At 42.4% G+C, this 21,183-nt stretch overlaps 1 protein-coding gene across 2 annotated transcripts in view; it reads right to left on the bottom strand.

Moving 5' to 3' along the window:
- Positions 1 to 21,183, bottom strand: part of RUNX2 (RUNX family transcription factor 2) — a 136,519-nt gene that overhangs the window by 20,049 nt on the left and 95,287 nt on the right. For both annotated transcript variants that reach the window (XM_038750980.1, XM_038750981.1), the window contains one exon: positions 20,845 to 21,006. In XM_038750980.1, coding sequence (XP_038606908.1) covers positions 20,845 to 21,006 — 162 coding nt within the window. The remainder of the gene's footprint in view (positions 1 to 20,844; positions 21,007 to 21,183) is intronic.

Below are 21,183 nucleotides of genomic sequence, written 5' to 3'. Positions count from 1 at the left end.
TCCAGGTGTAACATATTAAGCAAACTGCTACCTTGGTATTAGCCAAGATCTTGTATATTACTACCAACAAATTTTCTAATCCTTGAAGGTTCTAACAGGAAAGCCTGTGCTTGCATTCCTATCTCTCTTTGCTTAACTCTCTTACTGCCCTTTACAGACATAATCAATCAACCAATAGTATTACTGGGTGCAGAGCACTGTAGTGAATGTTCAAGAGAGTACAACAGAATTAGAAGACACAGTCCTTGCCCTTAAAAAGCTTACAGTCTTTTCACGATTGTTTCTATATAATAATGACGGCATTTGTTATGTGCTTACTATGTGCAAAGCACTGTTCTAAGTGCTGGAGAGGTTACAATGTGATGAGGTTGTCCCACGTGGGGCTCACAGTCTTAATCCCCATTTTACAGATGAAGTAACTGAGGCACAGAGAAGTTAAATGTCTTGCCCGAAGTCACACAGCTGACAATTGGCAGAGCTGGGATTCAAACCCATGACTTCTGGCTCCAAAGCCCATGCTTTTTCCACTGAGCCACACTGCTTCTATATCATTTCTTCCAACCAAACAGCGGGGAGCAGAGTATAACAGTTCCTCCACCTTACCAAATTCTCATTTGGGATGCATGTCTCTACTGGACTGAATTTGATTCCTCACTTTTCAGAAAGGAAAGGGACAAACTTGTACCCCCTGGCTACCTTCCCAGGACCAATTTTTTTTAACAACCTCATATCCTCTGGCCCACTTACAATGTCTAAGAGTCATTCTGATTTTTTTTCCCTTGATGATGCACACTGTTTTGCAAATATTCCTTTTTGTTGTGCAAATAGTACTAAAACTTTTCCTCTTCTCCAAGCTTCTGTTTCTGTTTACTTCATAGGCTTTGGAAGCTGGAAGCCTTTTCTTTATTTAAATTTTCTATGGATTTATTGTGGCCACATAACTGGGTTTATTATTGATGAACTATAAATCATCATACAACACCCTAACTCCTTTGGCCCTTGGAGAACAAATTTATCATCCTTCTTTGTACAATTATTCTTCTTCTTTTAACTATGACATTACAGTAACTGCAGGAGGGGACTGGTCTGGAAGAAGGTATGACTAGTGAGAGAGGCCACTGGATTGCAAAAACACCGTCATGATCTGCAATTGTCTCCGACACTGTCTAACTCAGTTCCACTTCCTATAAATGGGGATGGTAGCACTCACCTGCTTAGCGAACCCTGTAAGATTTAGATCTGTCAGTCTAGTCTGCTGAAGTTCTTTTTGAGCTCTCACTATGCATAGGGCACTGCACTATGCACTGAGAGGAGGGAGTTACAAAAGAAAAAGAAATACAGCCTCTGTCCTCAAGGGAGTTTACAGTCAAGAGGGAGAAACAGAATGCAAATAATGAATCTGCGAAATAAGCAAACACGCAAGTGTCAGAGGTATGGAAACATGAAAATACTCTTCACGCTAGAAACTAAAAGATCCCCAAACATAGGGATACATAATATGCCAAGCGGAAGCTGATATGACTGGAGAAACGAGGTGAAGAGTCTTTTTTAAGGATTACCTACTTTTATTTTTATGTCAGTGAAAACTGTTTTAAAAATTAGGCAACTTAGTCTAGACGGGGACCTAAGTTCTAGCCTTCTTTTGTCTCAGACTGTGTCATCCTGAGCAAATATCAGTGCTTAGAACAGTGTTTGGCACATAGTAAGCACTTAAACACCATCCTCACCTAATCTTTTGGGATGAATGTTAATAATACCTGCCTAATTGTTCCCCAGGGAAATGAAACAGTGTCTGGGGAACACTTTAAACTGCTCAAATGAAAGGAGCTACATAAATCCCCATGTTATTTAGTTGCTTTTTTGAGAGTCTACTGCCTGCCACTTATACCTTAAACCTATCACAGTAACCTTTTAGGATCTTCCCTCTACTTTCCCCAAGCCTCCATCACCAAATAATATTTACTGAGCTCAAGCGCCTAGTACAATGCACTACACAAAGTGGGCGCTCAGTATATATTGCTGCTTTGTTAGTCCTACTATTACTAGGGCTACTTACTAGATGCAGACTTTTTAACTTTCAATTTTTCCCTAAAAGAAATTACAGTCTTGACTCATAATAATGTCTCCCACATATCATCTCCTTCTAATATTTTTTTTACAGAGTATGGCTGACATCATCAGAATTCTTGACTCACAGGACTGTTGAATGGATTCAGTAGTAAATGCACATCAAGCATTATGATCAAAGTGCATGAAATTAACATTTCTAACCTAAACATCCAGTCTTTTATACATATCAGCTGGTGTTTTCCAACTGCCCATGGAAAACTGAGTTAGAATTATAAATTGTCAATGGAGACAGACACTAGGTCACAGCTGTGATAAGAATTTTAAAATATTTTCCAATATTGAATTCCAACCCAACCAATGGATCCCTATATTCACACTATTTCCTTACCTATCGCTTATATCCTTCATACCCAGGGACTCTGAGGGCTTTCAGTTGAAATGCTAAGATAACTGCTGACTCAGGCTGTCTCCCCAGACACATTAAAGAGGACATTGGAAGCAATTCAGGTAATTCTGCCGCAGTTACTGAGATAAATGGCTCCTACAGTCACTTCAGCAGTGGAGATCTAATCTGCCTCTGTGACTAAGTCACAGGACTGGCCTTCATCTTGATTTCCTCGTTGGAAAAGTACAACTATTCAATCTGAACAATTCACCAGATTTTGGAAAAGACTTCAATGACTGCAAAGCACTTTCCAAATGCAAAAATTCTATGCCTCAAAGCCCTCCACTACCCATCCAGTAGTAAATAATATGCTCCTCCAGAATTGATTTCAAAAACTTTTCTTAACTAAATAATGTAACCAAATTTCAAGACAATATATTATGGATTCATTATCCTTTTTGTATATATTATATGCGTTTACATGCTTAACCATCATAATTAATGCTAAAACTGATGTATTTGGACAGTGGTATTGGTTGTGTGGGCAGTACATATGGACATATCATCATTAACAATATTTATCGAGCACCTATTCCACGCAGAGCGTTTTACTAGGCACTTATGAAATACATGGTAGAAGACATGATGTCTCAATTTAAGGACCCATAAGGTGATGAATAACTGCCAGAATGCAAGATGAGATAAAAATAGCAAGCCCAAATGGATCAATACCCAATAGCTAAGTACCGAATAAGGTGATATGTGAATACCGAGGTGGTATGCCTGGGAAGGGAGAGATAATAAGGAATACTTCATGGTGGAAGTGGTTTTTAGAAAACTGTTGAAGGAGGAGGCATGGGCAAACAAGAGCAATTGGTGAGTAAAAAGCAGTGGACAATTAAGAGACTTATTTGGGAAGGGCAGAGAACATAAGCTGGGCAAAAAAGGGCACGCTAGGCATGAGGGAACTAGTTGATAGAACCTCTTGTAATCAGAGGTCAAGGATTTGATGCAAGAGGCAATGGGGAAAAATCAGATATCTTTGAAGATGAAAGTGATGTTCTCTAATCAGTGATTTAGAAAGGAGATTTATGCAGCTATACATCATAAAAAATGAATGGGAGTGGAGGGAATCTGGATGCAGGGACATCAGCAAGCAGGTTGTTGCAGTACTCCAGAGAGGTAATTAGGAATTAAATCAACAGAAAGGTGGAGAGGTAGGGACAGATCTGGAAATATCACTGAAAAGAAACAGCAGGACTTTGAGACAGATCGAATGTAGGAGACAAACAGTCATCAGGTTGCAAGGGAGAACGGTGAGGTGGTCAATGGTGAAGGAAAAACAGGGTTCAGAAGGGAAGAGGAAAAGCTAAATTTTAGACATATTAAATGTTAAATATTGGTTGGTCATCCAGCCAAAGCTGTTCCAAAGGCCAGAGGAAACGGGAGAGAACTGGACAGGAGAGGACAGGACTGGAGATGTAGGTCTAGGCATTATCTACAGTGAAAAAAAATAGTTGCAACCTGGAGGTGATTATACTAATGCTTTAGGGGAGCTAAAGGGAGAAAAATGGAGCCCATGTAACTGAGCCTTGAAAATTACTTCAGAAAGGAAAAGGAGTCAGAAAAGAGGGAGCTGAGTGATAGGAGGACTCAACAGAGTGTAAATTCTTTGAGGGCAAGAAACATGAGTCTTGCTTGTCTTTCCCTCCCAAGTACTTGGTACAGTGTTTTGCATTGTGCTCAGTTCATCCCAATAACTGGAAATCAAGAGTTATTCTGTCATCATCATCAAGAATGGTAGTTACTGAGTGCTTACTGTGTGGAGAGCACTGTACTAAATGCTTGGGAGAGTACAATACAACAAAGTAGGCAGTAACATTCCCTGCCCACAATGAGCTTATAGCCTAGAGGGGGAGAAGTAACTGTCCATAAAATGAACTCACAGAGGGATCCTAGTAGTTATAAAGTGGGTTATATACAGTGATATAGAATTAAAAGAAGGTCAAAAGTAGTCAAAAGGAAGATATATGACACAATCCTGAGGAAGTGGAATTTATCTTTTCCATTGAAACAACTTTCATCAATGCTCCAAAAATCAGGAGGAAAACATTTCTTAAATTATTTGTTTCAGATAGCACCATGCATTAATACACTTCCAAGAACACTTCAGCAAAGAATTTGTCATTTACCTAGAAGATGCCCATAATTAAAGTCAGACTCTAAATTAGTAATCAAATATTTTATATTGTCATTTGGTTTCAAGCTGGGACTAAAATATGTTTTGGTATTCATGCTATTAGCAAACCCTGGAAACAGATGCAATCTTGATATATGTCCTAAATATAAAGCACATTGCAGAAAGAGTTGGAGATAAAAATATACACTGCATATACATATATCTTAGTGTGCAATTTCCTGCTCTTAGTAAAAAGTTACTTCTCTTAAGAAAGTACCACTTTCTTTGTTCTTCCTTCCTTGGTGTTGTTTCAGATCCCAGATGAAAGCTCTCTCTCTCTCCTTTACTCATTCCCTTCCCCTCCTCTCTTTGATTATTCCCTTTTACCAATTTCTCCCTTAGTCCCCTCCCCTTCCTCCCTGAAACTTTCAGGTACAACAGGTAAAACAGTTGAAATTATAACAAGTTTAGAATAAGATTCCAGGACTATGCTCCACAGAAACATTTTTTTTTTCCTCAAGAGGAGCTATTATAGATGAACATGGCCATCTCAACCAAGATATCCAAATTAGCCAGAGTCCACAGTAGATGCTCCACCATTTAGACATAGGGGTATCATTTGAAATAAACCCAAAAACATTTCCTTTGAAGTCCTAACTACTTCCAACTAGCCAGTTTGTCTCTTTGTTCCAACTCCTGTGTGCTTGCTGCCATTATCCATACAGACGACTCTATTTTGGGGAGTTTTATTAGGTATGGTCCCCACCCCCCCCGGCAACCCTCCCTAAGCAGGAACTTATAAGGATTTATTACTAGAATAAAAACAAGGGAAATCAATGTTTAAGTGTGATGTTTTGGGGATACATTTCTCTGTCCTTGGCTTCTAGTAGGAAATGAATAATAACTGTGGTATTTAAGTGCTTACTATGTGATAAGCACTGTTCTAAGTGCTGGGGCAGATACAGTCCCGGTCCCACATGGGGCTCACAGTCTCAATCCCCATTTGAGAGATGAGGTAACCGAGGCACAGAGAAGTGAAATGACTTGCCTAAGGTCACGGAGCAGACACATGGCAGAGTCGGAATTAGAACCCACGTCCTCGGCCTCCCAAGCCCAAGCTTTTTCCACTAGACCACACTGCTTCCCAATATGGGAATGGCCTAAAATACTTCCTATTCCAAAGCTAAGGTGGTGAGCAGGGTGGGAGGGAGGGTACACAGAGGGGAGGAAAGAGAAGGAGGGGACTTTGAGCTTTCAGTCTGTCCTGGAGCAAGATCTAGGGAGCCATCCTAAGGCTGATCCTTGGAGTGAAATGGTATTCAAGAGTTCATCTCCTAGAGCAGGGATGAGCTAAGAACATCCCTCTCCTCTATCCAAATCTGGAGGTATTGTACTCTCCCAAGCACTTAGTACAGTGTTCTGCACTTAGTATGCACTCAATAAATACCCTTGATTAATTGATTGAGAAGGTTTTTCTGGATTCTTCTTTCCTATCTAGCAACCCCCAGCCTTCCCCTTTCCATTATCAAAATATTCAAGTACTTGAAATAAATTTGATCTTCAACTATTTCAGATGCTAGAAAGCTTGCAGAGGATATTGATTCTATTTTCATGTGAAATATATTTATTAATAATAATTATTATTATGGTACTAAGTGCTTACTATGTGCCGAGCACTGTACTAAGCAGTGGGGTAGGTACAAGATGATCAGGTTGTCTGATTCACTGTCCTTTGACTCCTAGGCCTGTGTTCTCTCGACTAGGCCACACTGCTTCTGTTGTTTGTTAACAACAAAACTCAGGTTAAAAATGGGAAATAAATGGATGCTTTTTGTAAAAACACAAGAATTTTTTAAATAAAAACTGGTTGAAATTGAAAATGGTGTCCTGTTCTCCAAAAATGAGTGATAATGATGCCATTTTCTTATTAATTCCATTTTTCATTCTTTGCCATACTTCATAGACGGTGAGCCCGTTGTTGGGTAGGGACCATCTCTATATGTTGCCAACTTACACTTCCCAAGCGCTTAGTACAGTGCTCTGCACACAGAAAGCGCTCAATAAATACGATTGAATGAATGAATCCTTTCTCTCCTCCCCCTCTCCCTTCACTTCCTTCACAACCTGCCCTTTAGCCCCTAAAAAAAAGGCTTGTCCGAAGTAGTCCCAGAAGAAAAAGAGCTTGGAGAAATCACCAGGGAGGATGAAGATAATTCAAGCATTGGTTGAATGGCAGGTTTTATTTTTTTTCTTTCGAGAAGGAAATGAACAGTCACCACTGACCTTGTATGTGTGTATCTGAAAGTCATTGATGAGGTTACAAGAAGCAGTGTGACCTAATGGAAAAAACACAGCCCTGGGAATCAGAAAACCTGGGTTCTAATCCTGGCTGTGCCATTTGCCTATTGTGTGACCTTGGGCAAGTCACTTAGCTTCCCTATGCCTCATATTTATTATCCAAAAATGGGGAGTAAAAACCGCTTCTCATTCATTCAATCAATCATATTTATTGAGTGCTTACTGTGTGCAGAGAACTGTACTAAGCACTTGGAAAGTACAATTTGGCAACAGATAGAGACAATCCCTACCAAACAACGGCCTCACAGTCTAGAATGGGGAGGCAGACGACAAAACAAAACAAGCAGACAGGTATACTGTGAGGCCCGAGTGAGACAGGGACCGTATTCAACCTGATTATCTTGTGTCCATCCCAGCACTTAGTGCAGTGCTTGAAACATAGCAAATGTTTAACTAATATCATTATTATTATCATAACCCTCTTTTAAGGAGAGAACACTGGACAGCTCTTATTTCACTCACTCCCTGAATTTCCTAATCGAAAATGAGAGGACAGTTATTAGTAACCCCTTGTACATATAAGAAAACACAAGCCTAGGGGCTATTTGGCTAAAATAATCTTGAAAGTCCTGGGTGGAGCTGGGCTTAGAATCCACGATTCCTGCCTAGAGTTGTATCAATGTGAAGCATGGAGACTCACCTGGAGATATAGAAGTGATTTCTCTCCCCAGCTGCTGTGGAAAAGGGCCACATGACTGGGGTGGGGAATGAGCAGAGGTCTCTGCCCCTGTTGTGGGACCTCTGCCCCACTCCCCTGGCACTGTTGGAAGTGCCAAGCCAAGTGATGGAAGATGGGAGGGGGCACAAAGAGGATGGGACTGTCCCTGTCTATCGGCACCTCGCTTGCAGCGTGGCTCATTGGAGGGAGCCCAGCCTTTGGAGTTGGAGATCAGGGGTTCAAATCCCGGCTCTGCCACTTGTCAACTGTGTGACTTTGGGCAAGTCACTTAACTTCTCTGTGCCTCAGTTACCTCATCTGTAAAATGGGGATTAAGACTGTGAGCCCCCCATGGGACAACCTGATCGCCTTGTAACCTCCCCAGCTCTTAGAACAGTGCTTTGAACATAGTAAGCGCTTAATAAATGCAATTATTATTATTATTTGACTCACCCTGACCAACCTGTCTCCCAGGTGAGCAGTGTGGCTTATTCCTATTAATGTCTGTCTCCCCCTCTTGACTGTAAGCTCGTTGTGGGCCAGGAATGTGTCTGTTTATTGTTCTATTGTACTCCCCCAAGCGCTTAGTACAGTGCTCTGTGCACAGTAAGCACTCAATAGGTACAACTGAATGAATGTGTCTGCTTATTGTTATGTTGTACTCCCCCAAGCACTTGGTAGAATGCTCTGCCGCAGCATGTGCTCAATGAATATGACTGAATTACTGACTTAAAAATGGCATCCAAGGACCAGGGAGGAGCTAAAAATACGCTTTGCTACAGGTGGTGTGCCGCTAAGGCTGAGGCCTGATTCTAGCTCTCATTCCATCTGTCAGTTCTCCAGACCTTACTTGTGTTACTGACAGTCATTCTGAGAATTGTATGGAAACTTCATCTTTAAATTTCGTTTCTTCTTGAGAAGAAACTCAGAAACCCACCAGGCTGTCAATGAAATGCCGTGGAACGGCTCTGCTGCCTCTGGGTAGGTATGATTCTCTACTTGATTAAATGTTTTTTCCTGTGTGAGTGGTTGGTTGCATGGCAAAAATGAGAACCCACACAAACCACTGAAAAGGACCAGGTACAAAACCAAAGCTAAATAACTCACACATCTTTCAATCTCAACTCCAGTTACACACACACACTTAACAACATAGCTGCAAACACAAAAACCCAGAAACCTTGCCACTGTGCCAACTAAAGCAGCTGGTGATCACACTCCTAAATCTGAGGGCCCTGATGGATACAGAGAGAAAAAGAACTAGAAGTTCAGAAAAAGTCAGGGAGGAGAAGGGTTGGGGGGGAGCTCTCTTTTTCTTTTTTGGGAATTTGAGACTAAAACTGACAACATATATCTGTGTAGGAAGGCTGGCCATGGACCTAGTAGATTCACCCAAGTCCTGTCTCTGGCCTGGAACATCCTCCCTCTCATATCTGACAATTACTCTCCCCTCCCTTCAAAGCCTTACTGAAGGCACATCTCCTCCAAGAGCCCTTCCCTTACTAAGCCCTCCCCTTACTAAGCCCTCCTTTCTCCTTCTCCCACTCCCTTCTGCATCGTCCTGACTTGCTCCTTTTATTCATCCCCCCTCCCAGCCCCACAGCACTTATGTACATACCTCTAATTTATTTAGATTAATGCCTCTCTCCCCCTCTAGACCGTAAGCTCGCTCTGGGCAGAGAATGTGCCTGTTATATTGTACTCTCCCAACTGCTTAGCACAGTGCTCTGCCCAAGATAAGCGCTCAATAAATACGATTGATTGATTAATTTAGTTGCAGTTAACATTGAAAAATAACACTAGCTAAAGTTCAGTTGTTAACACACTACCTGTCTTTATTTAGGGTCTGTTAAATGTAATCACTTCCCCCCTACGGCTTTAAAACTGTGAGCAGCTTCTAAACAAGACGGCTCCATTAAGTTTTAACTACTTGCACTCAGTTTCCAAGAACAGATGAAGTTAGCACAACAGGTGACTGCTCACCCAGACAGGATTTGGGACTGAAAAATACATATGCTCCAACACCACTCTCATAGTGCTCCATTGAACTTCAAATAATAGTGCTGCTGGCTGTAGTTTTCTTTTCAGAGTTTGTGTGCATCTCGGAATTAAAATGTTTACTCTGCTAGAACAAATGTTTCCATACACTTGGTCCCCAATCGTGTCTAAAGACTTTGATATTCTCTATTTCCAAAAATTAACATAGGGCCGGGGAAAGAGCAAGCACTCTGGGCCCTGGATCAAGCGTTAACTGTTCTAAGCACTGGGGTACATACAAGATAGATCGGTCCCAGTCCCCCAGTCCCACATGATGTTCACAGTCTAAGGAAGAGGGAAACAAGTAGTTCCGTGCTAAAATGACCGTATTTGGGGGAGCTTGAAGAAGGGGGTAAGGGTTGAAGTCAGAGGAAGGACTGAAAAGGCAGGAAAGACAGAACACACAGAGTGACAGAGTCAGAGGGAAAAGAAGAAATGGAGGAAAAAGAGAGGTGGGGATTGAGAAAGTGGGGACAGAAGAAGGAGAGGACAAAGAGTGAAGATGAGAGACAGAGACAGAGCAAATCAATCAGTCGATCTACCAATGGTATTTACTGAGCCCTTACTGTGTGCAGAGCATTGTATTAAGCACTTGGGAGAATACAATACCCTCAAGGAGCTTATGGGGGGATCAAAATGAAAGTGGGACCAAAGAAGAGGAGGAGCAAGGAGATGGAATTGAACAGGAGGGGACAAGAAGGGGGATGGGAGGACAACTTAAGAACATAGGTACAGTCATTACTGAGGATAACCACTGGCCTAGTGGTCCAATGTTCTATCTTCGTCAGCAGCAACGAGATGCTTGAAGGAACAGTGTGAATGGAACAGTGTGAACCCCTTTTGGGACAGGGATTGGTTTATGAACTGTCAATCAAGTTCTACCCAAGCATTGAGCATAGTGCTTAGTAGCACTTAGCAAAGTCCAAAACACTATGAGATGGCCCTCTTTGACAACCATCTTAAATCTTAGACATGGATTATCTCACATCCCTAACATTTTTCCTGCTACATCCTTAAATTCCCCTCAAGTAGCCCATTATAAACCACTCTTCCATCACTTTATCCAAACCCCTCTTTAACATACTGATACTTCCTGCTGCACAACTTCCTGTGATAATAAATGCCATATGCATACCACCCACTATGTGAACTGTTTGCTTTTCTTATTTTTTTTCTTTTGGATCAAACTCCCTTAGCTTTCAGTGGGTGTCCCCTCATCCTGCTGTTGTGGGAATCAGTTCACAGCAATTTGGACTTTGCCTTGCTCACACTCTTCACGGTTTCGTTGACTTTTGTTTTATATCCACTCAGCCTGCATCTGTCCATAATGAGAGAGTCTAACTCTTTCAGGTTATTGTTCGTAAGGAAGCTTCTCCATTCCCCTAATTATCTTGGTTGTCCTTTTGTTCACCTTCCCCACTTCAAAGCACAGAAGCAGTGTGGCCTAGTGGATAGAGCATAGGTCTGGGACTCAGAAGGACCTGGATTCAGAATGGTGTAGTGACTAGAGCATGGTCCTGAGAGTCAAGAGGACCTGGGTTCTAATATGGGTTCACCTATCTACATGTTTCACCTGTCTACATGTTTTGTTTTGTTGTCTTGTCTCCCCCTTCTAGCCTGTTAGCCCATTGTTGGGTAGGGACCGTCTCTATATGTTGCTGACTTGTACTTCCCAAGCACTTAGTACAGTGCTCTGCACACAGTAAGCGCTCAATAAATATGATTGAATGAATGAATAATCCCAGCTCTACCCCTTGTATTCTGTGTGACCTTGGGCAAGTTGCTTCACTTCTCTGGGCCTCAGTTACCTCATCTGCAAAATGGGGATTGTGACTCTGAGCCCCTTATCAGACAGGGACTGTGTCAAACCCGATTTGTTTGTAACCACTCCAGCACTTAATACAGTACTTGGCACACACTAAGCACTTCATTCATTCATTCACTTGTAGTTATTGAGCGCTTACTGTGTGCAGAGCACTGTACTAAGCACTTAGAAAGTACAATTCAGCAAAAGATAGAGACGATCCCTGCCCAACAACAGTCTCACAGTCTAGAAGGGGGAGACAGACAACAAAACAAAACAAGTAGACAGGCACCACAATTACTATTGTGCTTTGGAGTCAGAGGTCATGGGTTTGAATTCCGACTCCACCACGTCTGCTGTGTGATCTTGGGCAAGTCACTTAACTTCTCTGGGCCTCAGTTACCTCATCTGTAAAATGGGGATTAAGACTGTGAGCCCCACGTGGGACAACCTGATCACCCTGTATCCTCCCCAGCGCTTAGAACAGTGCTTTGCACATAGTAAGTGCTTAACAAATGCCAATTATTATTATTATTATTATTGTTATTATTAATATTAATCCCAGTTCTGCCACTTGTCTGCTGTGGGATCTTGGGCAAGTCAGTTCACTTCTCTGTGCCTCATTTACCTCAGCTGTACAACAGGGATTAAGACTCTGAGCCCCATGTGGGACATGGACTGTGTACAACTTGATTAATTTGTATCTACCCCAGTGCTTAGTACTATGCCTGGCACATAGTAAGCTCTTCACAAATACCATTAAAAAATAAATAAATTCTATTAGTATGACATGGGCCATAACAGCAGGACTCCTGACACTGCCACCCCTATCATCTATATCCTAGAGCTTGTGGCATAGAACCACATTGGCATGGCCACACAGAAAATGAGCACTTAAGCCATGGTGTAGTGGCATTGGTTGCAGCTGTGGTGGCTGCCACTGCAGTAAGGAAAAGATTGGTTAGCCTTTCTCCACACCTCATTTCCTTGCTATTCCTGCATCCACAGCTGTCAAGGAGTTTCTGGTCACCCCACTTGTCTCCCCGTCTAGTCTGTAAGCTCCTTGTGGGTAGGGAATGTTCCTCCAGCGCTTAGAATAGTGCTTTGCACATAGTAAGCGCTTAATAAATGTCATTATTATTACCAACTCCCTGCTCACTGCTTATCGTGTAGAATACTATATTAAGGCTTGGTTGAATACAATACCATTGATTGTTTGACCGGGAGAGGATAATACTGTCCTTCTAGTTAAAAGGTGATATTACTAATGGTGAGACTTTAACTAAAGCACTTAGTACAGTGCTCTGCACACAGTAAGCTCTCAATAAACACGATTGAATAAATATGATTGATGGATAAGACCAAGGTGAATCTGACAACCCCTGGTGCATCACAAGCATACAAAGGACACCCCTTGCAATACAGTTACATATGCTACCCTCAGGATCTAACACTGTTTTCTTTTCTCTCTTGGTTTCATGATCTTCCTGAAGCCTCTGTTCTACTAAGATGGCCATTTCACTTCCTTACTGTCACATACCAGATTGTATGCTTGTGTCCACATTCTCCACAGCTCTGTCACAGGGATCTGACTTCATTGTGTCCTTCAGGCATCTTTGGGTCTCTGCTGTTTAGATGCCTCATTTCATTTCACAAAAGAGCCTGCTGAAGCGACTCCCTTCAGATGTCCTGCCCAGGTGTGATTTAACAAGCACTGCTTCCTCCCTGGTGGTCTGACTGCATTCCAGAAGCCCACTTTCTGTGATCCTATTCTGCTGCTTAACGTTAAGTACTGCATGTAAGAGGAGTTGGTGAGGCTGCTCTAAGAGTCAGATGGGGCATCTCTGGTAGATCCAGCTCTCTTCCACAAAGGGTTCTAATCCCAGCTCCGCCACTTGTCTGCTGTGTCTCCTGGGGCAAGTCACTTCACTTCTCTGGGCTTCAGTTACCTCATCTATAAAATGGGGATTAAGACTGGGGCAGCCTGTAAACTCGTTGTGGGCACAGAATGTGTATGTTTATTGTTGCTTTGTACTCTCCCAAGCTGCACACAGTAAACGCTCAATAAATTTGATTGACTTACTGACCTGGATTGTGTCCAACCTGATTAGCTTGTATCTTCCCCAGAGCTTAGTACAGTGCCCGGCCCATAGTAAGTGCTTAACAGATACCACAAAAAAAGAAGGTCACATCCTAACACCACTCTTTGATTTGGTTTAAATAATGGTGCTGTATTGGCCCCATATTTTATCTTTCAGTTTCTCAAAGGCCCCACTAGCCCATTTGCTTGAGGTATCTATCTCCTGGTCTGTCCTTGCAGCACTGAATAAAGGGCTACATGGAAAACAGAATTTGGTGACAACATTCATTATTATGTCACTGTGTTACTAATGTGATCCTCGGTTTGTGTTTTGCCAGGTGCAGGCTGTTACGTAAATTCAGTCTCCCTCAGATTAATTGCCCATCTAAAATATTTTTCTAATTTTAACAAGGGGGGGGGGGCGTGTGTGTGTGTGTGTGTGTGTGTGTGTGTGCGCACTTTCAGACTATCAGCGTGCAGATGCTCCTGTAATTTTAATTATGTCCCCTGCCTGTTGAATGTCATGAGTTTCCCCAGAGAATCAGAATCATATTCTTGCACCAACTTTGAGAATGAACAAGTCCGGACCTAGTCTATAGCCTTGATTTATTCTGTTGCTGAAGAAGAAAGTTCCTCTAACTGTGACCATATCACCTTGAAGCAATTTATGGATCCTGATGAACATATCTAAGAAGCCAAGTTTAACTGAAGTCAACCAAGTCCGGGTCTACGTTTTGTACTGACTGCTTGTATAAGATTTATGAAACACTATTCAGAGGTCTTTATGGTATTTGTGCCAGGCACTGTACTAAACTCAGGGGTAGAGGCAAGCTAATCAGGTGAGACACAGTTTGATTATTTAATTATTCTTCCTTGCCCATCTGCCATGTAAATGGCTGGTTGAAGGTGAAGGGGGAGTGAGAAAGGAATATCTCATGTCAGGAAAGCAGGTACAGGCAGGCTCAGCCTCCCCCTGCCCACCTCCCCTCCAACCTCCTGAACCCTAAGGGGAGAATCAAATAAATAGTAACTGTGGTATTTGTTAAGCGCTTGCTATGTGCCAGGCACTGTACTAAGCACCGGGGTGGATACAAGCAAATCAGGTTGGACACAGTCCCTGTCCGATGTGGGGTTCAGTCTCCATCCCCATTTTACAGATAAGGTGACTGAGGCACAGAGAAGTGAAGTGACTTGCCCAAGGTCACACAGCAGACAAGTAGCATAACCAGGATTAAAATCCACGACCTTCTGATTCCCAGGCCCGTGCTCTGTCCACTACGCCATGCTGCTTCTCTAGTTCAAAAGCAAAGTTCAAAATCTTCTCCTTTTCCTCAGGTATCCATTGTCCACTTAATTTAGCCCTTGCTCTGAAACATTTTGGCAGCAGAACAGAATAATGTAAAACGTTTACATGTCCTTTAAAAGTGGCAAAAACATTATCAATCCTAAATCTTACGCCCACCCCCACCTCACCTGAATTTCCAGAGATGTCATCAACAGGGAGAGCTTCTCTGGTTTCATAGAGGTCGAAGAGCCACACGGATGCAGAGAAGAAAGATACACTATGCCATTGGATGGCAAGAGCCTCTAACAATCTAAAGAACCCACAGGCCTTATTAGGGTACACAAAATATAAGGTCACTGGAATCTGGAAGCTCACCTTCAAAACGCTTCTGAAGGCTCACCTCCTCCAGGAGGCCTTCCCAAACTAAGCCCCCCTTTTCCTCAGCTCCCCCTCTCCCCATAGCCCTGACTCACTCCCTCTGCTCTACCCCCTGCCCCACAGTACTTGTATATATATGTACATATCTATAATTCTATTTATTTATATGAATGCTTGTTTGTTTTGATGTGTATAAGTCTATTTATTTATATTGATGCTATTGATGCCTGTTTACTTGTTTTGATGTCTGTCTCCTCCCTTCTAGACTGTAAACCCATTGAGGGCAGGAATTGTCTCTAATGCTGAATTGTACTTTCCAAGTGCTTAGTACAGTGCTCTGCACACCTTAAGCGCTCAATAAATACAAATGAGTGAATTAATTAATGGAACACGTTTGTTGATTCTCTTACATTGTACTCTCCCAAGCGATTAGAACAGTGCTCTGCACATAGGAAGCAATCAAAATAAATACCACTGATTAAATATCGGGGCATTTTGAGTGCATGAGTCAGTGTTTGTCCTCATGGACTCAGACCTTTGAAAACCCTTTCTTTTATGTCTCTAGAAAATTTGACCCAGTGACAAATCTCTTCTGAAATCAGGAAAATACATCATTTCATTTTAAAAGTTATTGATGGAGACTTATTTTATGCTTCCAGGGAAGTTTCAAGTGCTCATGTGTTGTAGTTCATTTTTCTGAAAATAATTTGGGATCTGTCTTTATGCCCCTTTATCAACAATCTTCTACATGCGTGGGTAACACACACAATCAATCAATCAGTAGTATTATTTGAGCACTGTGCTAAGTGATTGGGAGAGTGCAAGAGATCAAATAGACAAGATCCCTGTCCTGAAGGAGCCTGCAATCAAGTCAAAGAGGCAGATACTAAAATAATTTACAGATAGGAGGAAGAAGGAAAAGGGGATATGTGCATGAGAAAATGTTTAGTAACAGGGTATGTAACATACACCCTGAAGTGCTAAAGAAGGGGGTGAGAATAATTGTGCTTTGGTGGCTCAGAAGTACTGAAATGGCAACTAGGGGAACAGAATACAAAGGCACCCCCTCCTTCTTATCTAATGAGCAGCTGAGTGGAGTGAATAATATTAATTGTGGGAACACATAAAAGGTGAGAAACACAGAAAGTGATTTTCAATTGTTCCTTTTGGATGTCACAGAGGTTTTATTGTAAGTAAAGGGAACACCTGTCCCCTACCATTAAGTGTTTCCTCCTTAGGTAGCTCAGTCATCTGTGCACCCAAAATGATAGGTGAGGTCACTTCTATCACTCAGCCCATTCAACTGCATGTCAACATGATAAAACCTATTCTGTCATGATGTCCTGATATACATATATATATCATGCTGCTTCTTTTATTGCACATAGATACCTATGAGCAATAAAAGAAGCAGCACGGTGTAGTGGAAAGAGCATGGGCTTGGGAATCAGAAGGTCATAAATTCTAATCCCAGCTCAGCTGCTTGTCTGTTGAGTGACCTTGGGCATGTCACTTCACTTCTCTGTGCCTCAGATAACATCTGTAAAATGGGGACGAAGACCTTGAGTCCTATGTGGGACAGGGTGCTTAGTACAGTGCCTGGCATGTAGTAAGTGCTTAACAAACATCATAGTTGTTGTTGTTATTATTATTACTGTTATTACTAAAGGACATGTGAGTTTGATCCCAACAATGCCAGGGACCCACTCTTTTGGAGCTTCCTTGGCTGGACGAGTGGCAGCCACATTTTGGTTCTAATCCCAGCTCTGCCACCTGTTTGCTGTATGATCTTGGACAAGTCACAACTTCTCTGGGCTTCAGTTTCCTCTTTTGTAAAATGAGTATTAAATATGTATCTCCATCTCCATTTGTTAGGCAATCATATTTACTGCACACTTACTAAGTGCAGAGCACTGAATTAAGCACTGGGAAGGGTACAATATAACAATAAATGGACACATTCCCGGCCCACAATGGGCTTTCTGTGAGCCCCATGCGGAACAGGAACTGTGTCCAGTCTGATTATCCTGTATCTACCCCAGCCCTAAGCACAGTATGTGGTACCTAGTACCTGGTATCTATTATTATTTTGTGGCTCTACCACACAAGTTACTGTGAGCAATATATTTTAAAAGATCTTTTGAAAATGGGGAAATAAATAATGATCTTCTCTAGTTTTCCATTTGTTTTCCTTAAATATTCTGTCATAGCCTTATCTGATGGCCCACTTCAAAGCCTTAATGAAGACACATCTCCTCCAAGAGGCCTTCCCTGACTAAGCTCCCCTTTCCTCTTCTCTGACTCTCTTCTGCATTGCCCTGACTTGCTCCCTTTGTTCTTCCCCCATCCCAGCCCCATAGCACTTATGGAACTATCTGTAATATATTTCGTTTTCTTTAATATCTGCCTCCCCACTCCAGAATGTAAGTTCATTGTGGGCAGGGAATGTGTCTGTTTACTGTTGTATTGAACTCTCCCAAGCACTTAAAACAGTGCTCTGCATCCAATAAATATGATTAAATGAATGAATGAGCTGACAAGTTGAGCATTCTGTGCAGGCAAGATGGAAGGACTCCAGGTCATTTTACAAGAAATTAGGAGCAGCTCTTCCCAAATTAGTTTGTCACTGTGCATCTCCCTCTGAGCTACTGTGTTAATTCAGAAAAAAAAATTCTCCCTTCCTCCTCCCACCATGCAGTTATGCTGTACAGTTATCTCCTTCTTAAGGAATTGTGAAGCAATCTGAGTTTGAAGCACTAGAGAATGGCCAGAGAGAAAACAGAACTAATAATAATGATGGTATTTGTTAAGCACTTAATATGTGCCAGGCACTGTTTTAAGCACTGGGGTTGATACAAGATAATTGGTTTGAACACGGTTCCCATCCCACACAGGGCTCACAGTCTTAATCCCTATTTTACAGATGATGTAACAGGCACGGAGAAGTTAGGAGACTTGGCCAAGGTCACCCAGCAGACAAGTGGCAGAAGCAGGATTAGAACCCATGACCTTCAGACTCCCAGGCCTGTGCTCTATCCACTAGGCCATGTTGCCTCAACTGCACAACTAGACTACATCCCACAATAGCTCCTTTCAGATGAAGTGTTTCCCAAGAGTCCAGAGAATAAATTCCCATGTAAGATGCTTCAATATGGCCAATCCTTGGGGAATTCAAAATGACACCCTTCTCCAAACTACCTTATAACAAACTGTTCATCAATGTTCCAGCAGCCCCCGGCCCCACACTCAGCCCCCCGACATAGCTCCTCATCAGGGAACAAGACTGGGTCTCTTCAGGTCCCTCCAGTTTCCTGACAGCCTAAATCCAGCTGTTTCTTCCTTTTACCCCATATCCTGACAGAAGGGATTTTCTGTTCTATTTGAATACTATATATGTTTACCTAGCACCTCTCAGTATGGCACAGAGGCATTTCACTCAAGGAAATGTCAGAAGAGGGAGGAAAAACTGGAACAAATTTGGTTTAGAACTAGTTTAAATCAGAGGCTCAGGAACAGAGAGCTGTATTTCCTGTTCTGGCACTAGCTCAGTGGGTGCATTGGGTAGCTAAGCCATCTGGGTTCCAGCTTCCTCCTCAGTAGAATGGGGGTGACTATAGTGAATTACCTCACAGGACTATGATGAGCAACAGCTAGTTGAAAAGATTTGAAAAGAACTTCATACGAACAGAGTGCCACAGAAACGGTAAACGATACTCACTGGGCTTTTAGCAGACTGTTTAGGTTATTAGTTACTTTTGTCGGTGGTTTTCTTTTACTATTTCCCTGCAGAAACTCAAATCTAAACGCCCATCCAAAAGCAGATGCTGGGATTTGTGCAGCTACTGAAGTCTGTCCCTGACACTGTCCCCCTAGATATTCCTGGGGATCACCTGCGAAAACACAACTACTTCAACTTAACCAGAAGCAAGAATGTACTTTCCCCCTCTAATCAACATCAAATCAATTTGGTACTGAGTAAAACAAAATGGACTTTGAGCAGAATGGATCAAAGGGCCTTTACAGACTGAATACTGATGTCCATTCAAACCTCTGCCCTGTTTCAGAGCTCATTTTTCTCCTATCCCCAGACTGCTTTTATCCCGCTGGTAATATGGTGAACCCCAAATGCAGGGATTGTGTCTGGTTCCATATTTTTTAGAACTCTTAGACCCCAACATGTACTGAATTGGAACGAGTATAGTGGTAGCAATAACAAGGATTAAAAAAAAAAAGTATTGTTCTGTTTTCCAGAGAACCCTGAGCTCATCTTGTTCTGGCTACTCACCTCAATAAGAAGCCATCTACCACAGAAAATACAAAGAGCACTAGTACCAGAGAGACTTTCCTGCTATTTGCTTGAGAAACAAAGCCTTCCCTCCTCCCAACTAGAAGGAAATAAAGGAGTCTGAACTAATCAAAACCTGCAAGCCTGTTGGCGGAGGTTCAACTTGTCAGTGATGCAATTCAGCCAAGTGAGTAACGGCTGCGAGCTTTGTGGAAACAAGAGAGAGAAAGAGACAGAGACACAAAGAGAAAGAGAGAAATTAACCTGGCCAGGAATCAAACAGGTGTATGGGGCCCGAACGCTAAAACAAGGAACAGTATCTGGCAAATCCAGGAAGCCAGACAGAGAAACCAATTCTTTTTGGTTTTATAAGGGAATTGGAATGTTTTCTTTTGCATGATATAGCTGGTCAGTCATCCCCTAACCTTGATTCACCTGACTTCTTCAAGCCTTGCTGGGACACAAAACAGCTCTCCGTGCTTCACGGTCCCAGGCTAGCCAAATGGATGAGATTAGCTATCTCAGAGTGGAGCAGCCCAATCATTTAACATAGCAGCCTGTCACTCGCTATGAGCCGTGGAGTCTAGGCTAACCTAGGCTTCTCACAGTCTAGAGCCGATGACCGCTGGCTAGAGCCAATAGAGATTTCATTCATCTCTGCTACACATTCTTGGGAGAAACTGCCTATTTTCCTTTGATTGGTTTGAGACTGTATTTATATGTATATATATAATTTTTTTTTTGCCCAAACTCTGCAGTGTTGCTCTGCAGCATAAACTGACCAGACCTGTTTCTGATATGGATCTTAAATACACATGGGTTTTAAAGAACTGGCATTCTTGAACTCTTGGGAATCGAATCAGTCAGAATTGCAGACCTAAATAGGAAATAAACAGAGGATGGGTTTTCAATCCCTTATTCCAGTTTACAATGCCAAAGTTAGGAGAAGCAAGATAGAGAAACATCAGCAGCCAGAGGTGTGGAATAAGAAAGACCCTAACACCTTTACTAGCACAACAGAGAACTCCACCCTAGGTGCAGTTCAACAGTGCAGCCATCTGAGTGCACTGAATGATCATCTGATTCGGAATACACATCAGAAGCACAAAACCCAAAGGCTTGGTAGGTTATCACCTCCTTACTAAAGCCTGGACCTTCAGGAGGCCTATCACCACCAGAGTTTGCAAACTCCTCCCTTCCATGGAGTCACAGCTCTACCCAACTGCTTTTACTGGGAATACAACACTGGAATGGGTTGTTCTCAAGCTACCCTGATCCCACCCGCACCATGTCCTGATGGTTTTGAGTTGAAACATTGTATTTACCTGAGATGCGTCTGGGCACATCGGTGATGGCGGGAAGTCCCGTGCCCCGGGTGGAGGACAGGGGGGTGGTGGAATGAATGGATGGTGATGTCATCTGGCTCAGGTAGGATGGGTAAGACTGATCATAGGACCATGGTGGGGATGACTGGGTCTGCCTGGGATCTAAAAAATAAAACAGGGGGGTGGGGGAGAGATAAAGAAAGAAATTTAGGACACTTCAGTAATGTGAGTGACATCATGAAATCCCAACAATTAGGAAACAGGGCCCATACATGCCCATGGGCCATGACCTTTTCCTGTCCACCCCTGAATTTTCTGGTCTCAGAATCCCACTGAAAA

Source organism: Tachyglossus aculeatus, chromosome 9 (genome assembly GCF_015852505.1).
Source record: "Tachyglossus aculeatus isolate mTacAcu1 chromosome 9, mTacAcu1.pri, whole genome shotgun sequence".
Lineage (NCBI taxonomy): Eukaryota > Metazoa > Chordata > Mammalia > Monotremata > Tachyglossidae > Tachyglossus > Tachyglossus aculeatus.
The sequence above is the reverse complement of the archived record's forward strand: the minus strand, read 5'-3'. Positions and strand labels throughout refer to the sequence as shown.